This window comes from Microtus oregoni, unplaced genomic scaffold (genome assembly GCF_018167655.1).
Source record: "Microtus oregoni isolate MIOR12 unplaced genomic scaffold, Mior012 000025F_ref0000491, whole genome shotgun sequence".
Taxonomy (NCBI): domain Eukaryota; kingdom Metazoa; phylum Chordata; class Mammalia; order Rodentia; family Cricetidae; genus Microtus; species Microtus oregoni.
Genome location: NW_024543084.1, coordinates 7,899,998 through 7,922,521, shown reverse-complemented (window position 1 = coordinate 7,922,521; position 22,524 = coordinate 7,899,998). Strand labels below are relative to the sequence as shown.

The following is a 22,524-nucleotide window of genomic DNA, read 5'->3' as shown; positions in this document are numbered from 1 at the left end:
ATTCAGTAATTACCTCTCTGAGCAGGAGATTCCGGGAAAGGTCATGAGGGATCTGATTAGCTGGTCTAGGCTCCTACTGTAATAAGCCCCGTCAGGTGGGTGCAACTATGCAGATGGCTGTATTCACCTTGGGGCTTCAAGACCTGCTAAAGCACCTGTCATGCACTAGGCATTCAGTAGATATGGCTCTGTCTAGCTGTGTATGATCAGAATGAAGTATAGACTCAGTCTAGAGGGGAGAGGTCAATCAGGGATGCAGCTAAGGCTTGGCTTGCCATGTCTCCTAGTGAGGTCTCCGTTTGCTGTTTTTAGGTCTCTGACCTGTCAAAGAGAGAAGAAAACTTGGGGTTGCTCAGGCGAGACAGCCAGACAGGGCCTAGATCCTTCTGACCTGCCTTAGCCAGATACTCTCTCCTGCACTTCTTTTGTGTTCTTGTTACAAAATATGGCTCTATAGCTGGGCGAGGGGGCTCACACCTTTAATCCCAGCACTTGGGTGGCAGAGGTAGCAGGATCTCTGGGAGTTGGAGGCCAGCCTTGTCTGTGGAGTGAGTTCCAGGACTGCTAGGGCTACACAGAGAAACTATGTCTTAAAAACTAAGGGGGTGGGGGAAAGGTTCTGCAGTTTAAGAGGCGTAAGACAAAGGGAAAGACAGCTCGTTTCATCCTGCGCCTTTATTTTAATGAAAAAAGGATCTTCAGGGGGAGGAGAGATATTTTCTCCAGTGTCACTCAATGAGCTGAGTGTATCAACTTAAGAACAGCCTGACTCCTTCATTCCTTTTGTGTCTGCGGATGAAGAAAAATGGGGGAAAGAGAACACTGACAGTACTTGACGTAAAGGCTGGGCTCTGGGGGACATGGAGTGGATCTAAAGGGTCACCAGACAAGAGATGTGCTCCTTTTGTATCCTTACATGTCAGATGGGGTGAGCTGCTTATACCACTTGTGCCAGCCTTTCCAGGAGGCATGTTTCTCAGCAAGGTGGGGCGCACGTAGAGGGAGAGCTGGTGGAACTGACCGTGGAGTGCCCAGACATGGTCACACGCAGTACTCATACTCACGGCTATTTCTACCCAACATTTAGTACCTGGTTCTGACAATTGTCCCTGACAATCCTGTCTTTTCAGGCAACGGAGGGCTGAATCAGTTAGGAGGGGCCTTTGTGAATGGCAGGCCTCTGCCGGAAGTTGTCCGTCAACGCATTGTGGACCTGGCCCATCAGGGTGTGAGGCCCTGTGATATCTCGCGCCAGCTCCGTGTCAGCCATGGCTGCGTCAGCAAGATCCTTGGCAGGTAAGCACGAGATTGACCACACACCGCCTTTCCCCGCAAGCCTTGCCTCCTCTGGCCATCCTCAGCACTGCGGGCCCACGTACCACGCGATCTTTCAGAGAGTCTGTCAGAGAAGCCATGAGAGCGCTTGATAAAATTCACAGCCCAGTCCTGCTGGAGTCAGCCTCTCGGCTAGGCCTGTGGCTTTTGTAAAATGTCCAGGAAGCACAAAGCTCAGAAATAGGGAGGAATGAGAAGCATTGATCTGTAAGGCTCCGCGTGGTGGCTCACAGCCCTGACTGTGCCAAGGAACTCTAAAGCCTCACAATAAATAAGAAGGTCATGGTCTGAACTCCAGCACAGACAATAGGAGGGAACGAACTCATTTATGTATGTCCATAATACCTCACTCACATGATTCTAATTCTTTCAGTTAGGGCTGAGAACCACAGGGCACAGATTCAGAAGGACAAGGACTATCAAAGCCTGTGACCCTTGCATCAGAAATATCCTTAAGTAGAGAATTTGAAAATTCCAAAGTCCCATGTCCTGTCCACCTTACTTCCTAACCTGTCACACACTGACCCTATGTAGATTTAAGGCAAGCTCTGCTTCAAGGAAGTAAAGGGGCTGGGCTAATGGACCATAGAGAGCCCTGGCTCTATGCCTAAAATTATTATTTTTTTTTTTTTTTTGTGGTTTAAAGACATTTATTTCTAAACAAATCTTTCTTTTTTTTTTTTTTAAATAATTTTTTTTATTAAGAAAAGAAGAAAAAAAACATAAACAAAAAACAAGTTTCCACCTCCTCCCAGCCTCCCATTTCCCTCCCCCTCCTCCCACCCTTCTCCCCCTCCTCCCACCCTTCTACCCCTCCCCCCACTCCTCTCCCCCTCCCTCTCCAGTCCACAGAGCAGTCCAGGTTCCCTGCCCTGTGGTAAGTCCTAGGTCCTCCCCCCTCCGTCCATATCTAGGAAGGTGAACATCCAAACTGGCTAGGCTTCCACAAAGCCAGCACATTAAGTAGGATCAAAACCCCGTGCCATTGTCCTTGGCGTCTCATCAGCCCTCATTGTTCGCCATGTTCAGAGAGTCCGGTTTTATCCCATGCTTTTTCGGTCACAGTCCAGCTGGCCTTGGTGAGCTCCCAGTAGATCAGCTCCACTGTCTCAGTGGGTGGGTGCACGCCTCGTGGTCCCGACTTCTTTGCTCATGTTCTCCCTCCTTCTGCTCCTCATTGGGACCTTGGGAGCTCAGTCCAGTGCTCCAGTGTGGGTCTCTGTCTCTGTCTCCATCCATCACCAGATGAAGGTTCTTAGCCAAGAGGATAACTATATGTTTTTCCTTGGGTTCACCTTCTTACTTAGCTTCTTTAGGTTCACCTATTGTAGACTCCGTGGCGCTAATTTATGGCAACCCCACAACAGACAAAGGTCTGATCTCCAAAATATATAGAGAACTCAAGAAACTAGACTTTAAAATGCTAATTAACCCAATTAAAAAATGGGGCACTGAACTGAACAGAGAATTCTCAGCAGAGGAAGTTCAAATGGCCAAAAGACACTTAAAGTCGTGCTCAACTTCCTTAGCAATCAGGGAAATGCAAATCAAAACAACTTTGAGATATCATCTTACACCTGTCAGAATGGCTAAAGTCAAAAACACCAAGGATAACCTATGCCTAAAATTATTAAGGGGAAGAGAGAGGCCTTTTCTTAGGGCCGAGGAGAGAGTACTCGTCAGATGATTGCAGAGTCCCAGAGAGGAGACGAGCTCTGAGTGGCGATGACAATGGCGTTTATAAAGACCATTTTATTCATTGGCAGAAGAGACCAAAGACCACAGGAGGCCAGAGGGCATCCAGATCAAGCCACAAATCTATCAGCCAGCTAGTTGGGAGGTGGATAGGTTCTGGAGGAGGAGGAGGCTCATCTTCGGGGGCTGAATCAGGCCAGAGATTCCAAGCGAGGCCGGACTTTAGAGTCTGGGAGAAGCAGCTTCAACATGAACCATGGAACCTGGTAGAAAATCAGGTGGCAAAGGGTAAGGGGACGTCTCAGACATGGACAAGACAAAGGTGATCCAGCAAGAAAGTAGAGGGGTCAGGGACTCCAGTTGACTTCCCTGGGTGAGGCTAGGAGAGCAAAGGAGGAGAATTAATTATGCTAAGAGAAGGTGGAAGGGAGAAAAGAAACTCTGCAGGCTTGTGACTTGTAGTGTCCCCTCTTCTCTTCTCTTCTCTTCTCTTCTCTTCTCTTCTCTTCTCTTCTCTCCTCCCCTCCCCCCTCCTCTCTCTCTCTCCATCTTTCTCTCTCTCCCTCTTTCTTTCTTTCTTTCTTTCTTTCTTTCCTTCTTTCTCTCTTCCTTGTTTTGAGACAGGGTTTCTCTGTGAAACAGTCCTGACTGTCCTAGAACTCACTCTGGGCCAGGTGGTGGTGGCGCACACCTTTAATCCCAGCACTCGGGAGGCAGAGACAGGCGGATCTCTGTGAGTTCGAGGCCAGCCTGTTCAACAGAGGTACTTCCAAGACAGACTCCAAAGCTACAGTGAAACCCTGTCTCAAAAAACCTAGAAAAAAAAAAAAAAGAACTCACTCTGTAGACCAGGTTGCCCTTGAACTCACAGAGATCTGCCTGCCTCTGCCTCCCAAGTGCTGGGATTAAAGGTGTGCACCACCACTGCCTGGACCCAGTGTCCTTTCTTACAAGGGAGATCTTTGCCTGCCTCCTGATGCTGGCCAGAGGAAGAAGACAGAGAAACCAGGATGAAGTCTTTGCAGAGGGGTCTTGCTTTGGCAGCAGCATAAATCTACACACAGAAGTGAAGTAGATTGTGGGAGAGAAATCCAGTGTTTGGTTGATCAGTTGGGGAGGGACCTGTCTCACTCACTCCCAGAGGGGTCAGAAGCGCTGGCCAGGTTCCTGTTTAAAGGCCCCACCTGCTTATCGGGTAATTTTCGGGGGGTTCTCTATTGGAGTAGGTACTACGAGACTGGCAGCATCCGGCCTGGAGTGATAGGGGGCTCCAAGCCCAAGGTGGCCACCCCCAAGGTGGTGGAGAAGATCGGGGACTACAAGCGGCAGAACCCTACCATGTTTGCCTGGGAGATCCGGGACCGGCTCCTGGCAGAAGGCGTTTGTGACAATGACACTGTGCCCAGTGTCAGCTCCATCAACAGGTGAGAGAGGGCAGCTTCCGGCGCCCTCCTAGACCCCAAGGTTCTGGAAGATTCCTATAAGAGACGTGAATGGCCTGGGTAGAGCAGGGGTTTTGGAAGAGGCTTCACTTTGAGGAATCAGGGAGGAGCTCCCGGGCCTGGCACATGTCACCTCTCTCAGCCCTCTCTTGCTCATGCTGTGGAGCCTCCCTCTGTCCCCACACCATTTTGTGCTGTATCTTCCTTCCTTAATACCCTATTCTTTTACTGTGTGCTTCTTGAGTAGATCCCTTCCTGGCCCTCATTGGAGTACTTGGTCACTTGGTTACTTTTTCAATCATTTGCTCCCTGCCTCCGTCCTTCATGTACTCACCCATTCATTCACACATAATTCATTCATTTATTCCATATTAGTTCCCAGAACACAAAATCCCTGTCCTTGTGAAGCTTATAATCTAATGGGAACACAGACACAGAGTACCCAAAACAACAATACAAAAAATGCAACTACTTGTCCTGCAGGGGCTATGTGGGATAGCCTATGGTAACTTGTTTTCGTGAAATCGTGAAGGTCTTCCCCTAAGTAAGAAGCCGGGAGTGGGATTTAACTAGGTGGAAAGCGATGCCAGGCAAACCCCACCACTATATATGAAAGCCTGCGGCTAAGGAGAGCTTGCGCAGGAGATGAGAGGAAGTCAGTCAAGAGTAAAGAAGAACCTGAAGTATTCTGAGTATAAGGTGACAGATAAAGCTGTCCCCAAGAAGTCTGTGGTCACCTTAACAGATTCCCGCCTTTAAAGCATCCGCGGTGGGCAGCTTTTAGTGTGTTTTAAGCAGGAAGCTTATTTGTATTTGAAAGCGCTCCCTCGACCAAAAAGGAGAGAAACAACTAGATAGACTATGTGGTCACTTCGGGACTCTGGAGGGACAGAGCAGATGATGGCACACCCTCAGGTGTTAACAATGAGATATAGAACAGCGTCAATTCCGGGGAGGCTATCCAGGTCAAATCTACAAACCCTGCTAAGGTACCCCTGTATTTCTGCCTTGAGAGCTCCATGTTTCTGGTCATGACACATGACACGGAGAAGGAGGTATGAAGAATGAGGTGCGGTCATAGTTGGATGGTCCACTCATCGAGTTGGAGACACATAGAAGACATCTAATTGGGTTGTCATGGTGGCAGGATCCTGGAGAGCCACAGCTCCTGTTTCATCCTCTTTCTCTAACAATCCTTCTGCTCCCTCACAGAATCATCCGAACCAAAGTGCAGCAACCCTTCAACCTCCCCATGGACAGCTGCGTGGCCAGCAAGTCTCTGAGCCCAGGACACACACTGAGTGAGTGCTTAGGGGTTTGGCTGTTCCCACACCCGTGAATGTAGACCCAGTCCTCACACCCATGTAGACACAGACACATACAGATACACAAGAACATACGAGTGTTCATATGTTTGTACACGGACTGAGTTATTACCCTGAGATAAAGTCTATTTCCACGCTCATGGGAGACTCACGGGAACATGGGAAATGGACACAGCAGACAAATAGCATTCTAGGAGCCCCTCGCACTAGCAGGCCCTTGGAAGTGAAGGACTCTAGCTCTCCAGGGCCTCTGGCCACAGCATGGCCTCCGGCTTTGAATCCATGGTGCCCACAGGGGCTGTGGGGAGCATCATCTCCCATTCTGACCCTTCTCCTTCTTCCTTTGCAGTCCCCAGCTCAGCCGTAACACCCCCAGAGTCACCCCAGTCGGATTCCTTGGGCTCTACCTATTCTATCAGTGGGCTCCTGGGTATCGCTCAGCCTGGCAGTGACAACAAGAGAAAGATGGATGATAGTGAGTTCTTGGGGGACCTGTGGGTGGTACGAGACACAGGATACCACTCTGCTCCAGCTTTAATATGAAGAGAAGGCTTTCCTTTGGCCTAGGACTGGGTAGGGTTCTGACACTCCCTATTCACAGGCGCATGGGTCCTTCCTCTTGCTGACCCTTTCCCTACCTCCTCAGCCTGTCTGCTCCTCTGCTTTGGCCACTTTGGTGGCTTGGCAGAGGGGTCCCCTGAAAGCTTTCTTCCTGCCTGCCCGGGGGGCACTAGGTGACCAGGACAGCTGTCGGCTGAGCATCGACTCACAGAGCAGCAGCAGCGGTCCCCGAAAGCACCTTCGGACGGATGCCTTCAGCCAGCACCACCTCGAGCCGCTCGACTGCCCATTTGAGCGGCAGCACTACTCGGAGGCCTACGCCTCCCCCAGCCACACCAAAGGCGAGCAGGTGAGAAAGTGGGCTGCAGGACCTAGGCGGGTTAGGCAAGGGCAAGAGCAAAGCATGAACTCCAGCCATCAAAGCAAGTCCAAATTGTTCCTAGAGGCTCAGGGCACAGACTTGATGCAGTGTCCAGCCGCACGCATGCCTTATTCGCAAGCTGTCTTGACGCTGCCTGCCCTCTTCTCGCAACCTGAAACTGAACTCTAGTTTGTGCATGCAGGGCTCCTTTTGTCCTCCACGGCTTTCTCCAACAATAGAATCAGACCCACAGTTGGAGTTAAGGCTCACACCCTTTTATGATGGTCTCAACGCCACACCTAGCCCCACCTCCAGTCTCTCCCTTTACGCAGTTTAGGATTCTGGGTGACTCATGTGTTCAAGTACACTGACCTCATTCGCACCTCTCTGCCCTAGTACACCATGTGCCCTCCTTGCAGGAAGCCTTTCTTCTAACTGCTCTACCTGGAAAAATACCAGCTGGCTGCAATGACTCAGCTCAATCTCTGTTTCCACGAATCTGCCCCCCACCTGTGACTCACGGCCTCTGCCATCCTTCCTGTCTCACGCATGGCTTCTACTGACTTCACAGTTCATCCTAATAATCTCATGGGTAGGGGTAAAGGCAATGGACTTCTTAAGGACAGAGAGCCTCTTGAGCCACCCCTACTCCTATCTCTAGAGTCTAGCATTCTTATTATTCATTATTATTTTTTTTTCTATGGTGATGGAGATCAAAGGACTTCACACACGCACACATTAGACAAGCCCTCTCCTTTTGAATAACATCCCAAGTCTGGAATTTTAATGGCTACTCCACAAAGGTATATCAAACGAATGATCCAATGAGAAATCAATGGATGATCAATTGAGAAATCAAGAACGCTAAGACACAAGCTACAGGGGGTTTCCCTCTCCAGATCTTAGGCATGGAGAAATGGTTATAATGGGATAGTTTCTCTACAAAACAGACAGAGATATGAATATCCCCACACTGAGGTCAACAAAAACCTTACAATGCTAACAACCACTGAGATGCGTTTGCTATGTCAATGGTTCCAATGTCTGTCTCCCTTCGTGCCATTTACTCGAATAGCTCAGGAAACTCTCTGGGGTATGACCTATCTGTCCTCTTGGCTTGAGGCAAGCCTATAAGTTCACCTTTAAGACCTGAGGGAGACAATGCTGATGCTAACAAGCAGTTGAAACGTTGCCAATGAGTGGCTGGGTTGCTGGCCCTGCGCCAACCCCCACAGCTGGGTAGGCAATATGCGTCAGTGATTTTTATCAGCCTTGGCTATGACAGCTGTGAAGGGTGTAGACACAGTCGGCTATCAGCAGATCCAAGCAGAGGGCCTGGGTGCACTGCTGATAATCAGAACATGGCTCCGGGAGGCAAGTGTTGAGCCTACAGGAAGCTTGCTCTATGGTGGTGAGCCTGCAAAAATGCAATCTGCATATACTAGCGCCCCTTGGAGAATAATGAAGCCCTACCGAGGAGACCCCTGGTATCTACTAGGTGCTAGAGCCATTTCCCTGCATCACCCATAAGTCCTTCAAAGGACCTTACTTGGTTAGAGTGAGCCCTTGGGCCCTGTTGATGGGTGTGCATAGAGGATCTTAGGATAAGAGACACTTAGAACTTCAGGAGACACAGCCCACCTTTTCAATTTGTATGAGAATTACTCGGGACCTGGAGCGTGGAAGGACTTGGGGAAGCAGACGATTGCAGAGTTTAGGGCTGCCAACCCTAGTTTCATTCCTATGAATTGTTCTACCTTACCAATTTTTGACATGGCAATTCCATGAATTTTATCTATCTATCTATCTATCTATCTATCTATCTATCTATCTATCTATCTATTTTCTGAGACACGGTTTCTCTGTGTAGTCTTGACTGTCCTGAAACTGGCTTTATAGACCAGGCTAGTCTCAAACTCACAGAGATCCGCCTGCCTCTGCCTCCCGAGTGCTGGGATTAAAGGTGTGCGCCAGGGCATTCTTATGTAAAGAGTGAATAAAACAAGAGTATTTGAAAGTCATTAAACCTCTCTAAACCCTCAACCTCAAGGAGTAAAGTGAAGCCCAGCCCAGTGTTCCTCAGCTCTTCCTTCTGTCCTTCATTGACTCATCAGGCTGGATTGTGAGGGGCAGAAAGCAGCTAGGTTGAGCCTTGCTCTTCTGAGTATTGTGCCACCCAAAGGAACATGGTCTTTCATCCAGGCACATAAAGTTTGACGTCTTTGAGAGATGAGATAAAAGCAGATGCTCATACCTGGTCTTTGCATGGGACAAAGACATACACTTCTCGTCTGAAAAATTGGTGAGGGTGAAAGTGACCTCATTTCTCTTAGAAGTGTCATCCCCAGGTGCTGTTAGAAATTTGTGTGGCTCTTCCTCTATATTTTAAGTCCACCACCATGTGAATCAACAGAATGAGAGAGACTGTTATGAAGACAGGCCAAGAATGTGGCAGTTAGTGACTTTTCCCATCATAGTAAAATACATCTATCATCATTTCTTGCTGAACATCTGTGCTTGCTGAGTATTCTGGGCCAAGCAACACTTTATTTAAAATCACAATTAATACTTAATCAGTCTTCTGCAGTAGATTCTAGGACCCCTATCCTTAAAAGGTAAGGGAGGAAAAACAACCAAGGCTCAGAGAGTTCAAACAGACCCACAATTTCCTGCAGATTGTTGCCGAATCAAGACCCTAAGTCATTTATTTCAGTTCTGAATCATTATTCTCTCCTGCCCCCAATTCAAGTTCAAGCCCAGAAAAAAATAATCCAGTCATCACTGGCATGTTTAAGATGTTAAACGCAACATCACCCAAATCTCTAGATACTTAGTTTTCCTTTGCTCTTTGACCTGAATTTGGAACAGAAGTTTTATTTTAAGTGAGTGTTTTACTGTCAAATCCACACATTCACAAGACATATCCAACTTTTTTTCCATTCTCTAGAAATTAGGTGTTTTGTGCAGTTTCATTAGAATCCGACTCTGAGCAGCTCCACCCTGCCTCTAAGTAGCCCCCTTGGAAGAATGGAACCAGAGTACCATTTAGTCCCTAATTGCTGCTCCATGCTGATGGTGCCCTGGTGGCCTCCAGAATTGACTGCAGCTTCCAAAAGTGCCCTGCATGCAACCAGAAAGCATTGTGACTCCTTGGAGAACTGAGCTCAGTGGAAATTACAGAAAGCAATTGTCATCAGCAGAACTGTTATATAACCAGGGAACACTCCTCGATTCCAGTCTCGTACAACAGTTCATATACTGCTTTTGTGAACTGCACGACCAGGGTGTGTGCAGTGGGTGTGAGCTGTCTTTCCCTGGGAAGGACAGCAGGGAGCCAAAGGGCTGGTAGGCTATGCTCGTGTCTTTAGCCTAACAAATATTTTTTCAAAGAGTGTCTGAGCCATCTCATACCAGGGAACACCAGGAGGAGTCGAAACAAGCTCTTATTGAAGATGACCCCAAGTGCTTGATAGAATTCTTGAAACAAAACGAATGCTTGCGCATCCTTCATGGAACTAAATGTTTCTATTTGCACGTGTAATGCAAATCTGACATAGTCTTACTGGCTCGTCTCGCTGGGTTGCTCATCAGGAATGATAGCAGCAAAGCCCAAACGTGAGCAAGTGTAGAAGTGAGCATTGCCATCAGTCTGGGGCAGCAGTTGGTAGTGTGAGTGCCGGAGCTGGAATCCTTGTTGGTAGACAGAGAGTCTCTGAGCAGCCCCACCCACTCCCTGCTCCAGCCCTAGACAATGTCCTGTTTACGGGTCCTAACCATATGAAGAGATAGGAAGTGATCCTCTGATGGGTCCCCCCATCATATGCCACCCACAGGCCTTGAATTCTATTCTGAAGCTTGAAAGTGGGGAACTCCAAGTCAGGTCCTGAAGAGTTTTCAGGTCTTTGAGCAGGAGGATATGACCCCATCAAACATGCCGTGTTGAGCTAAGAGTGAACAAGAAGGCAGGCACAATGAGCAAGGGAGCTTCTCCTGGGCAGACTGGGGCCACCCAGTCCAGAGACAGGCAGTGAGGTCAGAAGGAAGACAGGCTTGTTCAGGGGCCTCGCTCTCCCCTGCTGACTTCTCTTTGTTCTTCAGGGGCTGTACCCACTGCCCTTACTCAACAGTGCCCTGGATGATGGGAAGGCCACCCTGACACCTTCCAATACACCCTTGGGACGCAACCTCTCGACTCACCAGACCTACCCGGTGGTGGCAGGTAGGATGCCCAGAGGCTCCTGAGCCATCTGGACCCTACTATGAGGGTCAGGATGGGCTTGGGGTAGGGGAAGGCAGAAGTGTCTGGCTGGCAGGAGGAAGGTGTTTGGGGTGCTGACCTCAAAAGAAGTGAGCTATGCTGACTGGGCCTCAAACTGGAACAAAGGGATGGAGCCTTCCGTCTCTGCCCCCCCTGGATTTCCTCACTCCCTCTTGCAGGGAGAGGCTGAGTACACACATACTTCAGTTGCCCCGTCATCCGGCAGGTGGCGCAGCAGGGCGGTAGACCCTCCAGTTCCCCCATCTCATTCCATCTGAGGAACACAGTGTAGCCCCGGCTCCCCATCCTAGACTCCTCCTACAAGCAGCCCGGCCTGCCTGTCCCCATCCCCTCGGCCCATCTCATGGCTTGGTTTGTGCATGTTCCCGCCCCATCATCTCACACCCCTCTCTCCTTGTTGTCTCCCTCCCTCTGGCAGATCCTCATTCACCCTTCGCCATAAAGCAGGAAACCCCAGAGCTCTCCAGTTCTAGCTCCACCCCTTCCTCTTTATCTAGCTCCGCCTTTTTGGATCTGCAGCAAGTCGGCTCTGGGGGCCCAGCAGGTGCCTCGGTCCCACCCTTCAATGCCTTTCCCCATGCTGCCTCCGTGTACGGGCAGTTCACGGGCCAGGCCCTCCTCTCAGGTACGACAGGGAGGTCCCGGGCTCTGTAGTGTCGTGGGGTGGGAGGGAGGTCATCAAGGCCATCCATCCCAAAGTCCTCCGGTCTGAGGCTAGTCCCATCTTTAGCCCACCACCACCCTAATCTCTAGTTTATTCAGCACATGGTTCTTTCCTTTTGGGAGAAGTTAGGAATCAAAAACAGTCATTTTGGGGGTTCCGGCAAGTGGGAGACATCGCGTCAAAAGCCTATGAGGAAATAGGGATGCATACAAAGGAGCAAGGTGCTGTAAAATGTAAACTTTTCAAAAATAGGTTCAAAAAGAAACAAAGACAAAATGTGTGTGTGTGGCAGGGGGAGGCTCTTGAGCCAATTTCTGGATCAACTTCCTGAAAAGGAATGTCGGTCACCACTTGTGGCCAGCTCCATGCCCAGGGGAGTGGCGGCACCATTGAAGGCCTCCCTCATTTTTGGTGACTTGCACAGCTTCACAGCCGGAGGTGTTGAGGTTCTTGTTCTGGTTTAAAGCCTGAAGTAGGCTAGGGACGTCTGGAGCAAACCTCTATATCCCGATAAAGGAAACAATCCAAGAGGAAGAGGTGTCTAACTACAATCTCCAGATGGAAACAGAGTAAGGGCTGACCTCTCGTGTGTCTAATCCGAGTGGATCTTCCAAACAGGACATTATCGCAACAAGTCAGGACCTGAGCATCAAAGTGGGGTTTGGGCAGAGGCAGAGACAGCTGAAAGTCTTCAGATATCTGACTGACTATTATAGTGGGGGCCCTGGGGGGATCCAAGGACCGAGAAAGGAAACGAGCTGCCACCATTGGAAGCTTCCTGTGTGAAGAGAGATGTCTCCTTTTGAGTCTGGACAGTTCATGACAGAGGGCATGCCTCCCTGTCTCCTGCTCCCTGGCCCTGTCACCTCGAGAGGTAATGAGTGAGACAGGGAGACTTGGTCAGGGACAGCGCAGAGTTGGGCAGTCTAGGCCATCTGGACCAGCAGTTTTCTAGTATTCTACAGCTTTCTTGAGATTTGAAATGAAAGCCTTTGCCAAAGCCGGGTGTCCCAGCCAGAGCAGGGTAGCTCCGTCTGAAGCAGGAATGCTGCCTCCAGAGGCCCACAGGCTTGAGAAGCTGCAGCAATGTGACTTTGGCTCCCACTGCCTCAGCGGTTCTGAAGGCCCTGACCTAAAGCCCAGGCTTAGCATTTCCTATTGTCTGACAGCTGGTAGTTTTTTCCCTTCCCTGTGCATCCACGCACTCCTGTGAGAGAGACGGGCAATGTGAGGGCGGAGAGGCAGTGGTTAAGAGTCTGAAGAAAGGGAAAAAGTGTTGACTTGGGGTTTGAGATTTCAGGAGAGTGAAGTCAGCAGAGATGGCTCATTTGTTCTGAGCAGAGTGATTAAAAGGCACAAACCTGTGAGCTGAGTGAAATTATGTCAGCCGGAGGACACGAAATGGGAGGTGGAGGAGGGGAAGAGATGGTCTGTGCTTGTAAGGGCACAGAGGCTGCGGAGCAGGGCTCGCTTGTTTGCCTCACGGGGATGAGAGGCTGGGAAGCAGGTGAGGGATATGGCTGAGGGTGATGGGCACGTGATCCAGAGCAGTTCTGCCATTACTGTGTGAGCTGCAGAGTCGTGGCTGAGAGGGAAGGACAGACAGTAGCTGGAAGTATAGACAAATCATCACAGACACAGGCTTGGCTTTTCTTCTTCTTCTTCTTCTTCTTCTTCTTCTTCTTCTTCTTCTTCTTCCTCCTCCTCCTCCTCCTCCTCCTCCTCCTCCTCCTCCTCCTTCTTTTTCTGAGACAGGTTTTCTCTGTGTAACATTAACTGTTCTGGAACTCACTGGGTTGACTAGACTGGTCTTGAATTCAGAGATTTGTCTGCCTCCGCCTCCTGGGTGCTGGGATTAAAGACATAGGCCACCACCACCCTGAGACATAGGCTGCATTATGGCTTATAGTTAGAACAGCCTAGGGCAGACTTCCTCGCCCTGAAGCCCCACACTTTCTCCCATTCTATCACCTTCTAAAGTTGGAAGTATCCCTGTCAATATGTCCAATCAGGGCTGATGCTTCTCTTGTCTGTTAATTTAGTGGGCCTGCCCTCCAAGTCAGCTACAGGACTAGGAGGTCATCCAGTCCGTGGGCTAAAGCAGCTGACAACAGACACCAGGTGGTCACCCAGGCATTAGGTAACCAAATATGTAGTTTAAGAAGACCCTCATCCAGGTGACCCCCACAGCCAGACCTAGATCTGATCACTCCTGAATGGCTGGCCACAACGTTAAAATCTAGTATCGAGGCGAAGGCCGTAAGAAGAACACAGAGTGAACAGGCTTGTGGGATCTGGGATCCAGGGATCCAAGAGCAAGAAGCAAGTTAGGACTGGAGTTTAGAGAGCCAAGCCCAGATCTTCAGCCTAGGGGCAAGACAGGTGACTGTTTAAGCTGAGTTCAGGCGATCGGTGCAGATCGTTCCCACCTGAGGGCTGGCCAAAATGGGCCCTAAATACCCATCACTTGACTGAGTCCTCATGAGGTCGAGAGAACATGTAGGGGTGGAGGAATGTTAGAAATGGACTGAGCTTAGGAGCCCAGGAACTATAACCTTCCAACCAAGGGAAGAGCTAAACCTGGGAGAAAGAGGAGGAGGCAGAGAGCAACACATTCCCGGGATATTCTGCCTGAAAGGAGGGTGGAAGGGAGAGTCAGGAGTTCTCATTCTGAAGTTAGCCATGCTCAGTGCTGCATGGATCTTCCTAGCCCCTCATCTCTGTGGCCCTGCCACCTGCTGAACCTCCTTTACCTGCTTCACAGACTTTTTCTCCCTGGGTTCTGTGAGTGTTGTCTCCAGAATGACTGCTCTCTGAGCCTCAGCATTTTTTCTGGTCAGCCAAGAAACAGGAAACACTAGGACTTGGGCAATAGTGAGATTTACCTCCAGTTCCTGGTAGCCCCCTTTAAAACACCCCCACCCACCTACCCACCCAGCCGCCTGTTTGATTCCAACCCACTGCCCACGACAGTGACATCAAGGACATCCTTGTCCTTGCTGTTCTGTGACTGACTTCAGCTCAGCGGATGGGAAAGCTGCAGTTAGGTTTTTATCATCAAGGAGCCCAGGATCCTCCTCCATTCTTCTGTACAAATTATATTTAGTCCTGCCAAAGAGATTTCTGGGTTGCCATAAATTTTCCTTGCTTTCAGAACAAGATAAGGCATTGAAAAGGGGTTACACAGAGGGCAGACATCAAAGGGGCCAGATGAAATAGTCTAAAATCACCTCTACCCCTCTGGATTCCTTCCTCTAGCTGGTGGCTTTCAGTTCCTGCAATCTACCTCTAATTAGAATATTTACCAAGAGCTCTGGGGTTCCAGAATTTTCCTAGAGAACCCCGCTTTGTAGCCTACCAACCTATGTTGATGCCCATGCCAACATTTTAAAAAGAGGCCCCCATTGGAAGTGCCAAGGAGGTGGAATTGAATAGTAAAGAGAAATTGATTATGAAGAGCCTTCAAAACAGAATGGGGAAGAGGGTGTGTCTGACCAAAGGGTGTGTCCATCTCCAACTGGTGGCTTCTGTTGTTTTGTTTTGTAGATTGTTCAAGATTCTCTGGTGTTTTATTTCTTGTTTTGAGACAGGTTCTTACTATGTCACTCTGGCGGTCCTGGAACTCACTGTAGACCAGGGGGGCCTGGAACTCACAGAGATCCTGCTAGCCTCTGAGTGTTGGGATTAAAGGCGTGCATCACCACACCTGATGTGGTTCAAGATTCTTGACCCTCTGACTTTGTTGTTGTTTGTTTGTTTCCAATACTGGGCATTAAATTCAAGCCACACAAGTGCTCTGCTGAGCTGCATTCCCACACTACAGAATCTTGTTCTTTCAGAAACTAAAGCAGAGTGGCTGGAGGGACGGCTCAGCAATGAAGAGCACTGGCTGCTCTTGCAGAGGGCCTGAGTTCAGTTTCTAACACCCACATGGTGGCCCATAACCTTCTATCACTGCAGTCCTGGGGGATCTTATTCTGGTATAAGGATGCACATACAGATGAAACACCCATAGACATAAAATACAGAAACAAATACATCTTCTTCTATTTTTTTTTTTTTTTTGGTTTTTTCGAGACAGGGTTTCTCTGTAGTTTTGGTGCTTGTCCCGGAACTAGCTCTTGTAGACCAGGCTGGCCTCGAACTCCCAGAGATCCACCTGCCTCTGCCTCCCGAGTGCTGGGATTAAAGGCGTGTGCCACCACCGCCTGGCCAAATACATCTTCTTTAAATAAAAGAAATGGAAGCAGAGAGTTTTGTGGAGCTGTTGAGACAGTCTGTGAAGGTACTGTTTGGGTAGGGCGGTGTCCTGTTTGTCTTTCCAGGAGGGCTAGGTTTTATTAGGGGAAGTCTTCAGTGGTCAGTTTGGGCCATTGACTCAGAAATCTTTCTTGCTGAGAGAAAATTAGGTAAGTGAGTAGAAATGAAGATTAAGGTCCCTGAATAGGGGGACAGAGACCAGTGAGTTCTTTTGCAAGAGCTGGCATTCATAGGGTGAGGCCCCACTGATAGAGATCATGGGTTAAACCGTGGCCTGAGGTGTGTGGCCAGGGAGTCTATATATGCTAGACAGCCTAGAAGAAGCTGCTGTTCAGGTGGTAGACAAAGGCCAGGAGGGCGGGAGGCGTGGGACCACAGGCTCCCAGCATGAGAAAAGGCCCAGGGAGCAACAGACTGGTGTTAGCAAATAGAAGGTCAGAAAGCCAGAACTAATATTAATTCATGGGAGACATGACCCTGCCTCCAAATCCACCACACAGTGTGCCTAGAAGTCCCACCAGCCAGGAAATAAGGTGAACCCTAGTTACAAGCTCTTCTCTGAATTACATCTTTGTGTGGCAGATAGGAAGATTTTGGTCTGGAGAAATCAAGTGACTTGTTCGTAGTCTTGCCTGGATCTAGTATTCAGTCTCAGTTTCAAAATCTCTCTCTCCCCCCTTCTCTTCTTCCCCCTTGCTCTGTCTCTCCCTGTCTTCCCCCTCCCTCACTACTTCCCCCTCCTTCTCTTCCTTCCCCCTTTCTTGCTTCCTCCTTCCCTCTAGGAGGTCAGAGAGAAGAAAAGCAAATGCATGAAGCCTAAGCAAGCCCTCCCTGTCTCTTTCTAATATGTCACCCTGCTGTCCATCATCCTGCTCCCCTTCCCTCACACCCCCCTTTCCCAACCATCGTCCCCAGCAATGGCATCATCATATTGCTGACTCCTTGTCTTGAAAATCAAAGTTGATTTTGGCTAAATCTTCTGTTTATTCTTCATTCTAAATATGTCACATTTTCCTTTTCTTTTCCCATGTTTCCAGCCCTTCCTTTGTTCTTCTGATGCCCTTACATCAGGTGAATAGAGACCACCTGTTTAGTAGACCAGTCAGAGCTAGATACTCAGGAAAGGCGGGTCAATATGAAACTGGTGTTCAGGTGTCTAAAAATTCTAATGCTATTTTAAATAATGAATGCTAACAGCTTATTTCTGACAGGATCTTTTTCTGCAAGAACTTCACCGATATGAACATTTCTAGCATGTGTCCATTGCACTAGCCAGTGTCTCCCTAGAGCATGAGGAACAGGTTGAATTATACTCAAATCCTCAGAGTTGTAGGACCAGTTTGTGTAAGGCTGCGCATATTCACCACCGCCCCCACTGAGGAAACGGGCTTAGGGTCAGAGTGACTGGTCTCAGGGCAAATAGAAAGCCATAGAAGCAGGATGAGTACCCAAAGTCCTCTGGTTTCCAGTCCCTTCTCTCAGGAAGAAGGACAGAACTTGAAAGTGCAGGTGTTGCCGCTGGGCTGCATCTAAAGTTCATCTTAACTTAAGATCCGTCTCAACTTAGTGTGAAGCTTTGCTCTTCAGTTCTCTCTCTCTCTCTCTCTCTCTCTCTCTCTCTCTCTCTCTCTCTCTGCTAAGTCCTCAAGTGCCTAGCTCTTAGAACTTTCTCAATAAGCACTGTTGAATGAAAGAATTGTCCTCATGGGGTAAGACGGAGTGAGTCCCTTTGGGGCTGACAGTTCACACGGGGTCATGGTATGTACCTTCCCATTTCTTATCATTAGCTAGGTACCCTTTCAAAAAGTTTAGGGATGAAGGACCTGGAGGGTATATGGGAAGAAGGGACAATCTGTGACATAGAGAAGATATGTCTGGTGAGTTGGTTGTTAGGGACTCACAGGAAGATTGTGGAAAGCATTTGGGCCGAGTGGCTATCATCTGACACAAGGGTATTTCTACTAGGAGTGATTTTACCCCTGATTCCTCCACCCTGGGGTCATATAGCAATGTCTGGAGATCCTTTATACTCACCTGGTGTACTGAAGTCTCGTGGGTAGAGGCCAGGGATTCTGTTCAATATGCTTTAATGCACAGGACAGCTGCCCAACAAAGAATTTACCAGCCAGTCACATCAGTACCACCGAGTTGGAATTCTACAAACATCACTAAGAACTAGTTTGCCCAAGTAATTCATTATTCGTATTGTAGCATTTTCAGAGTGGACTGGCCGTCTTTACTAAATATTCTGAGTCAGTGTTCTTTATCCCACGAAGAGACCTGGGCAGCCAGGATGTGCAGATTCTGGTCTGGTCCACAGAACAGGAACGATGAGGAGGCAAGCAGTCCAAGGACTCTGGTTCTTGGGCTGGGGTAGATGAAGAGGACACCAGCAGGTCAAGTGAGGTCTCCCAGAAGGGATGCGAAGGAAAGACAGATCCAGGGAGATGGGGGCTCATAGGGATGCCTTGGCATCACGAGGATGTAGGCATGCCACAAATCACAGATCAGCAGAGGTCAATTGGGGATGAAACATCCTGGAAATGGCTTTTTAAAGAAGTACGATTGATAAGAATGCCAGTTAAGATCGTGTGGGAAGGACAGCAGTCCCTTGGTGGTGTTCCTTTTATATCAGGAATCGTCAGCATGCTTCATGTCCCTTACTTTTCTGATTAATTATATCCACCTGGAAGTCCAGGCCAACCAGCAGGAGCTTCCTCTGTGGTTGATTAGCTTTGTCTGCCATGTATCCCCCAAAGGACAGTGATGGATCATCCATCTCTCTCTATTTCACGAGGCCTGCTTTCGTCATTCTTTGGAAAGCCAGGTGGAACGCGGTGCCCTGAGTTCTGTGGCCTCTCAGGTGTTTATTTAACCCGTTGGGGCTGACTTCTATGCTGGACAGGGAGAGAAAGACTAAGGGGACTCCACCCCTGGCACCCAATACCTTGATTTTTTGTAGAGGAATAAAATATTTGTGAAAATAAAGCTCCTAGGGAATGGGGAACAAAGTAAGACTGCAGTTGCAAGAGCCCCTTGCTTGGTGAGTCTCTCTCCTCAGAGGAAATGAGAAGCTGGGCTCGGAGGAGAGAACTGGTAGGTATAGAGAATGGCTGGGGGCTCCAGCGCTGTTGACTGAGGAGAGGACTTGCTGAGCCTCGGCAGGGTGGGCTGCTGAGCCTGGGAGCCACCTATACACCAACTAATGACTCTTTGGTGTCTTTTACCAGGGCGAGAGATGGTGGGGCCCACGCTGCCTGGATACCCACCCCACATCCCCACCAGTGGACAGGGCAGCTATGCCTCTTCTGCTATCGCAGGCATGGTGGCAGGTAAGGGCTGAGGGACTGGGCATAAGCATGGGAAAAGGGAAGGATCAAAGAAATGGTGACAAGTAGGTGACAAGAGATAGGCCGGGTCCCAAAGGACACTGAAGGATGGGCCAGAGGGGTTCCTTCATATAAGCACCCAGAGAAAATCCCCAGTGCCAGCTTGGCTCCTGGACTCTTCTTGGCTTAGTCTCCCCAGACTCCCCACGTAGACAGACCTACATTCACATCCAAGCTCCCCTGCTTCCTCCTCTTGCACTGCGTTCAAGGGGAAGAGCGTGAAATAAACACTGTGAGACAAACACGAGCCCAATCCCCTGGTCTCCTGTGATTTAAATGAAATCAGATGATGAACCTCAGTTTGCCTCTCCAATAAATTCTGAAATTTGAGTGATGGCGATGATGATTACGGTGAAGGTAACAGTGATAATGGACACACCGGTGACGAGAAGAGCGAAACAGACCTTCCTCTGCCGTCCACACTCACCCAGCACTGAGTAGGGCCCAGGTTCTACCGACTGTAAGGATGCCACAGAGTGTGAGCTAAGAGTCCTTCACACTCATTTTGAAATGCCCTGGAATTTTGCTTGACAGTCCTTTTGGTGTCTGTCTGCCAGTCAGGATCCGATGACCCAGGATTTCAGGGTCTGAACAAATGAATAGTTTCTTTGGAAAAGTCCCAGTCTTTTAGGAGCCATGTGGGAAAGCTCCAGGGATCCATGGAACCATTTCTACTGCCCATATAGGTATAAGGGCCTGAAGCTTTTGGGGGAGGCCTCTGTACTCAGGGCCATGTGTGACACCCTAATAACAACCCTGTACCAACCTCCCTGGCTTTGACCCTAAAGACTTGGCCCCATTCCACCAAGCCTGCTTCCCCCTGGCAGGGGTTAATCTTTGCCAGCCACCCACCCACTCTGGGCACCCTGTGCACAGGCAGGTGGGTTGAGTTCTCTTAGGCAGAGAGAGGGGAGGGATCAAGGAGAGAAGGCTTTGCTCCCTGGGAACCTGCTGAGCTGGCACTTGTTGCTGCCCGGTTACCGTGGCGATGTGGTTAATGCAGCGTTGAAAATACAGAATTCTGACTCCTCTCTCCCTCCTGGCCCCGGACTCCCTCTCTCCCTCCCTCCCTCCCTCTTGTGGAGCGTGAAATGAGATTGGTCAAGATAAAAAAGGAAAAGATTCGGTTATTTTTTTAAGAGTGTGGATAATGGGGCCTCTCAATCAAAATCCTAGGCTCCAGTCTGCTCCCTGCACCTCCCCTTTCCAAGCCCTCCGCGTTCCCTGCTGCCTGCTTAGAGGAGAAGGAAGCGACATAAAGCAAGACCTCCCCCCCCCCCCCCCCCCCCCGCTTAATTATGAATGGTTCTTGGGGGCAGGTTCAGGGCAAGGGGTTCCTTGGGCCGGAGTGTGACGTGGCGGGGGGGGGGAGGGGGGGGAGGCAGAAGACAGGGGAAGGACTGCTTCTAGGAGGACCTGTCCAAGAGTGGGTGCTGTGAGGAAACACTCTCACACACGAGCATACGTGTGCTGGTGCTGTGTGTGCATACATACACATACACACACACACACACACACACACACACACATGCGTGCACTCACCACACCCGCTACGTTGACTGCAAGTGAACTGCAGCTGGGAAGGGTCTCACCGCACACAGTGAGGGTCTCCAGTAAGCTGTTGTCCGCATTGGTTTTCAGGAAACGCAATGCCGTTAAAATGAGTCTCCCGGTTCCTGAGAGCACTCCTGTGCAAATGACTCCTGAAGGAAGGTCTTTCGTAGAAAAGTAACACCATGTTCATCTCTTACCACTGCCTATCATCTGTCAGTTGACCGAATGCGGATTTTTTTTTTCCATTAAAGTCACTTAACTCAGTAAGCACCTACTGCATACACGTAAGGCACATAATTAAGGGCTTAAATAAGGCTCGCCAGCTACATTCTTCAATAAGTTTGCAAAGGAATAAGTGGTCATTTGTTACACATTTCTGCATACCTGGCCATTTATATGCGTAACTTTATCTCTCTTTCATCCTTACCGTAAATCTTGGAGGCTGGTAGAATCCAAGCTTCCTAGCTAGGGAAACCAAGGTCTACAAGAACCAAATGGTGTGCTCAGGGATGGTACTAAGTGATTGAGTCGTTCAAACACAAGTCTATTGATTTAGTGTCTGTGCCTCTTTCCGTTTTCCCACACTGCATTCCATCATACCATAAAAAGATGCAAGCTACATCTGACCCTGCAAATAGCTCATGGCTTTGATATCAGGTAGAAAATAGAACCAGCAGATTAGAGAGTTAGCTTCATCCTGACATCTACCCATGCTTTCTCCCATCCTTCCATTTTCTCTTTTCATTCAACCATCTTCCTTTTTTATTAATCCATCTGCCTATTCTTATCCATCCATCTTTATATATGCACACATATATCATCCCATGCTTCTTTCTACCCATCAGCTTTTCCATCTATCCATCCGTCCATCCATCCATCCATCCATCAGCCCATCCATCCATCCATCCATCCATATCTCTTCCTTCTTCCCATGTATCCATACTTTTACCTATCCCTCTTTCCAGCCATCCCTCCAGCATTTATTCTCTCATTACGAATACTTCTACTATCCACATATCACTATTCAGAATGGCCCTCTGTTTGTGGGATGGGCAGGAACAAGCAGTGAGCCGGTCAATGAATGAATAAACATAATATCCCATGAAGATAACTATGTAAAGGCAATAAAATGTGCTGATCAACGAAGAGCCACAGGGAGAGCAGATAACTACTTGAGATTGAATAGACAGGAAGACCTTCCTGAAAAGATTTTCAAAGTGGTCAGCCAAGTGATAAACTGAGGCTGACCATCCCTGGCCCAAAAGAAGACCAAGTGCAAAGGCCCCGAGGCAGGAGAGCTAATTTAGCATGACAGTATCCTGAAGAAAGATGAGCGGATTGGAGAGTAGTGAGGACCGGGAGAAAAGTCCCGCAGAGTGTGCAGAAATGGGCGGTGGCAGCAGGGCCACGCATTAGAAGGCTTCTCAGGTGCTTGAGGAAATAGATTGCAGATACCGAGACAAGTTAGGGAATCAATGCTCAGGTTTTTGTAAGAGACGACAGTTGCTTTAGCTAGGAGAGTAGGCCTGAAGGATAAGAGGGACACTCGATATGTGTTGGTGATGAATCGAACATTACCTGCCCACAAGTTGACTGCAGAGATGAGAGCTAGAGGCAGCAGACATGGGGTAGGGCTTGGGGAGCTTCGTGGATGATGGT

General features: G+C 49.0%; 1 protein-coding gene and 1 long non-coding RNA gene across 3 annotated transcripts in view; one reads left to right on the top strand and one right to left on the bottom strand.

Annotated features, from left to right (window-relative positions):
* Window positions 1–22,524, top strand: part of Pax8 (paired box 8) — a 58,878-nt gene that overhangs the window by 31,813 nt on the left and 4,541 nt on the right. The window contains exons 3-10 of one of the 2 annotated variants that reach the window (XM_041674540.1): window positions 1,131–1,296; window positions 4,257–4,454; window positions 5,685–5,773; window positions 6,147–6,272; window positions 6,532–6,707; window positions 10,818–10,938; window positions 11,417–11,623; window positions 19,153–19,254. In XM_041674540.1, the coding sequence (XP_041530474.1) occupies window positions 1,131–1,296; window positions 4,257–4,454; window positions 5,685–5,773; window positions 6,147–6,272; window positions 6,532–6,707; window positions 10,818–10,938; window positions 11,417–11,623; window positions 19,153–19,254 (1,185 nt within the window). The remainder of the gene's footprint in view (window positions 1–1,130; window positions 1,297–4,256; window positions 4,455–5,684; window positions 5,774–6,146; window positions 6,273–6,531; window positions 6,708–10,817; window positions 10,939–11,416; window positions 11,624–19,152; window positions 19,255–22,524) is intronic. The other variant, XM_041674539.1, reaches the window with a different exon arrangement.
* Window positions 3,178–6,680, bottom strand: LOC121462712. Its single transcript, XR_005976362.1, has 3 exons — window positions 6,568–6,680; window positions 4,368–4,508; window positions 3,178–3,293 (listed from the first exon to the last, which is right to left on the bottom strand). It is a non-coding gene; the product is annotated as an uncharacterized LOC121462712 (long non-coding RNA).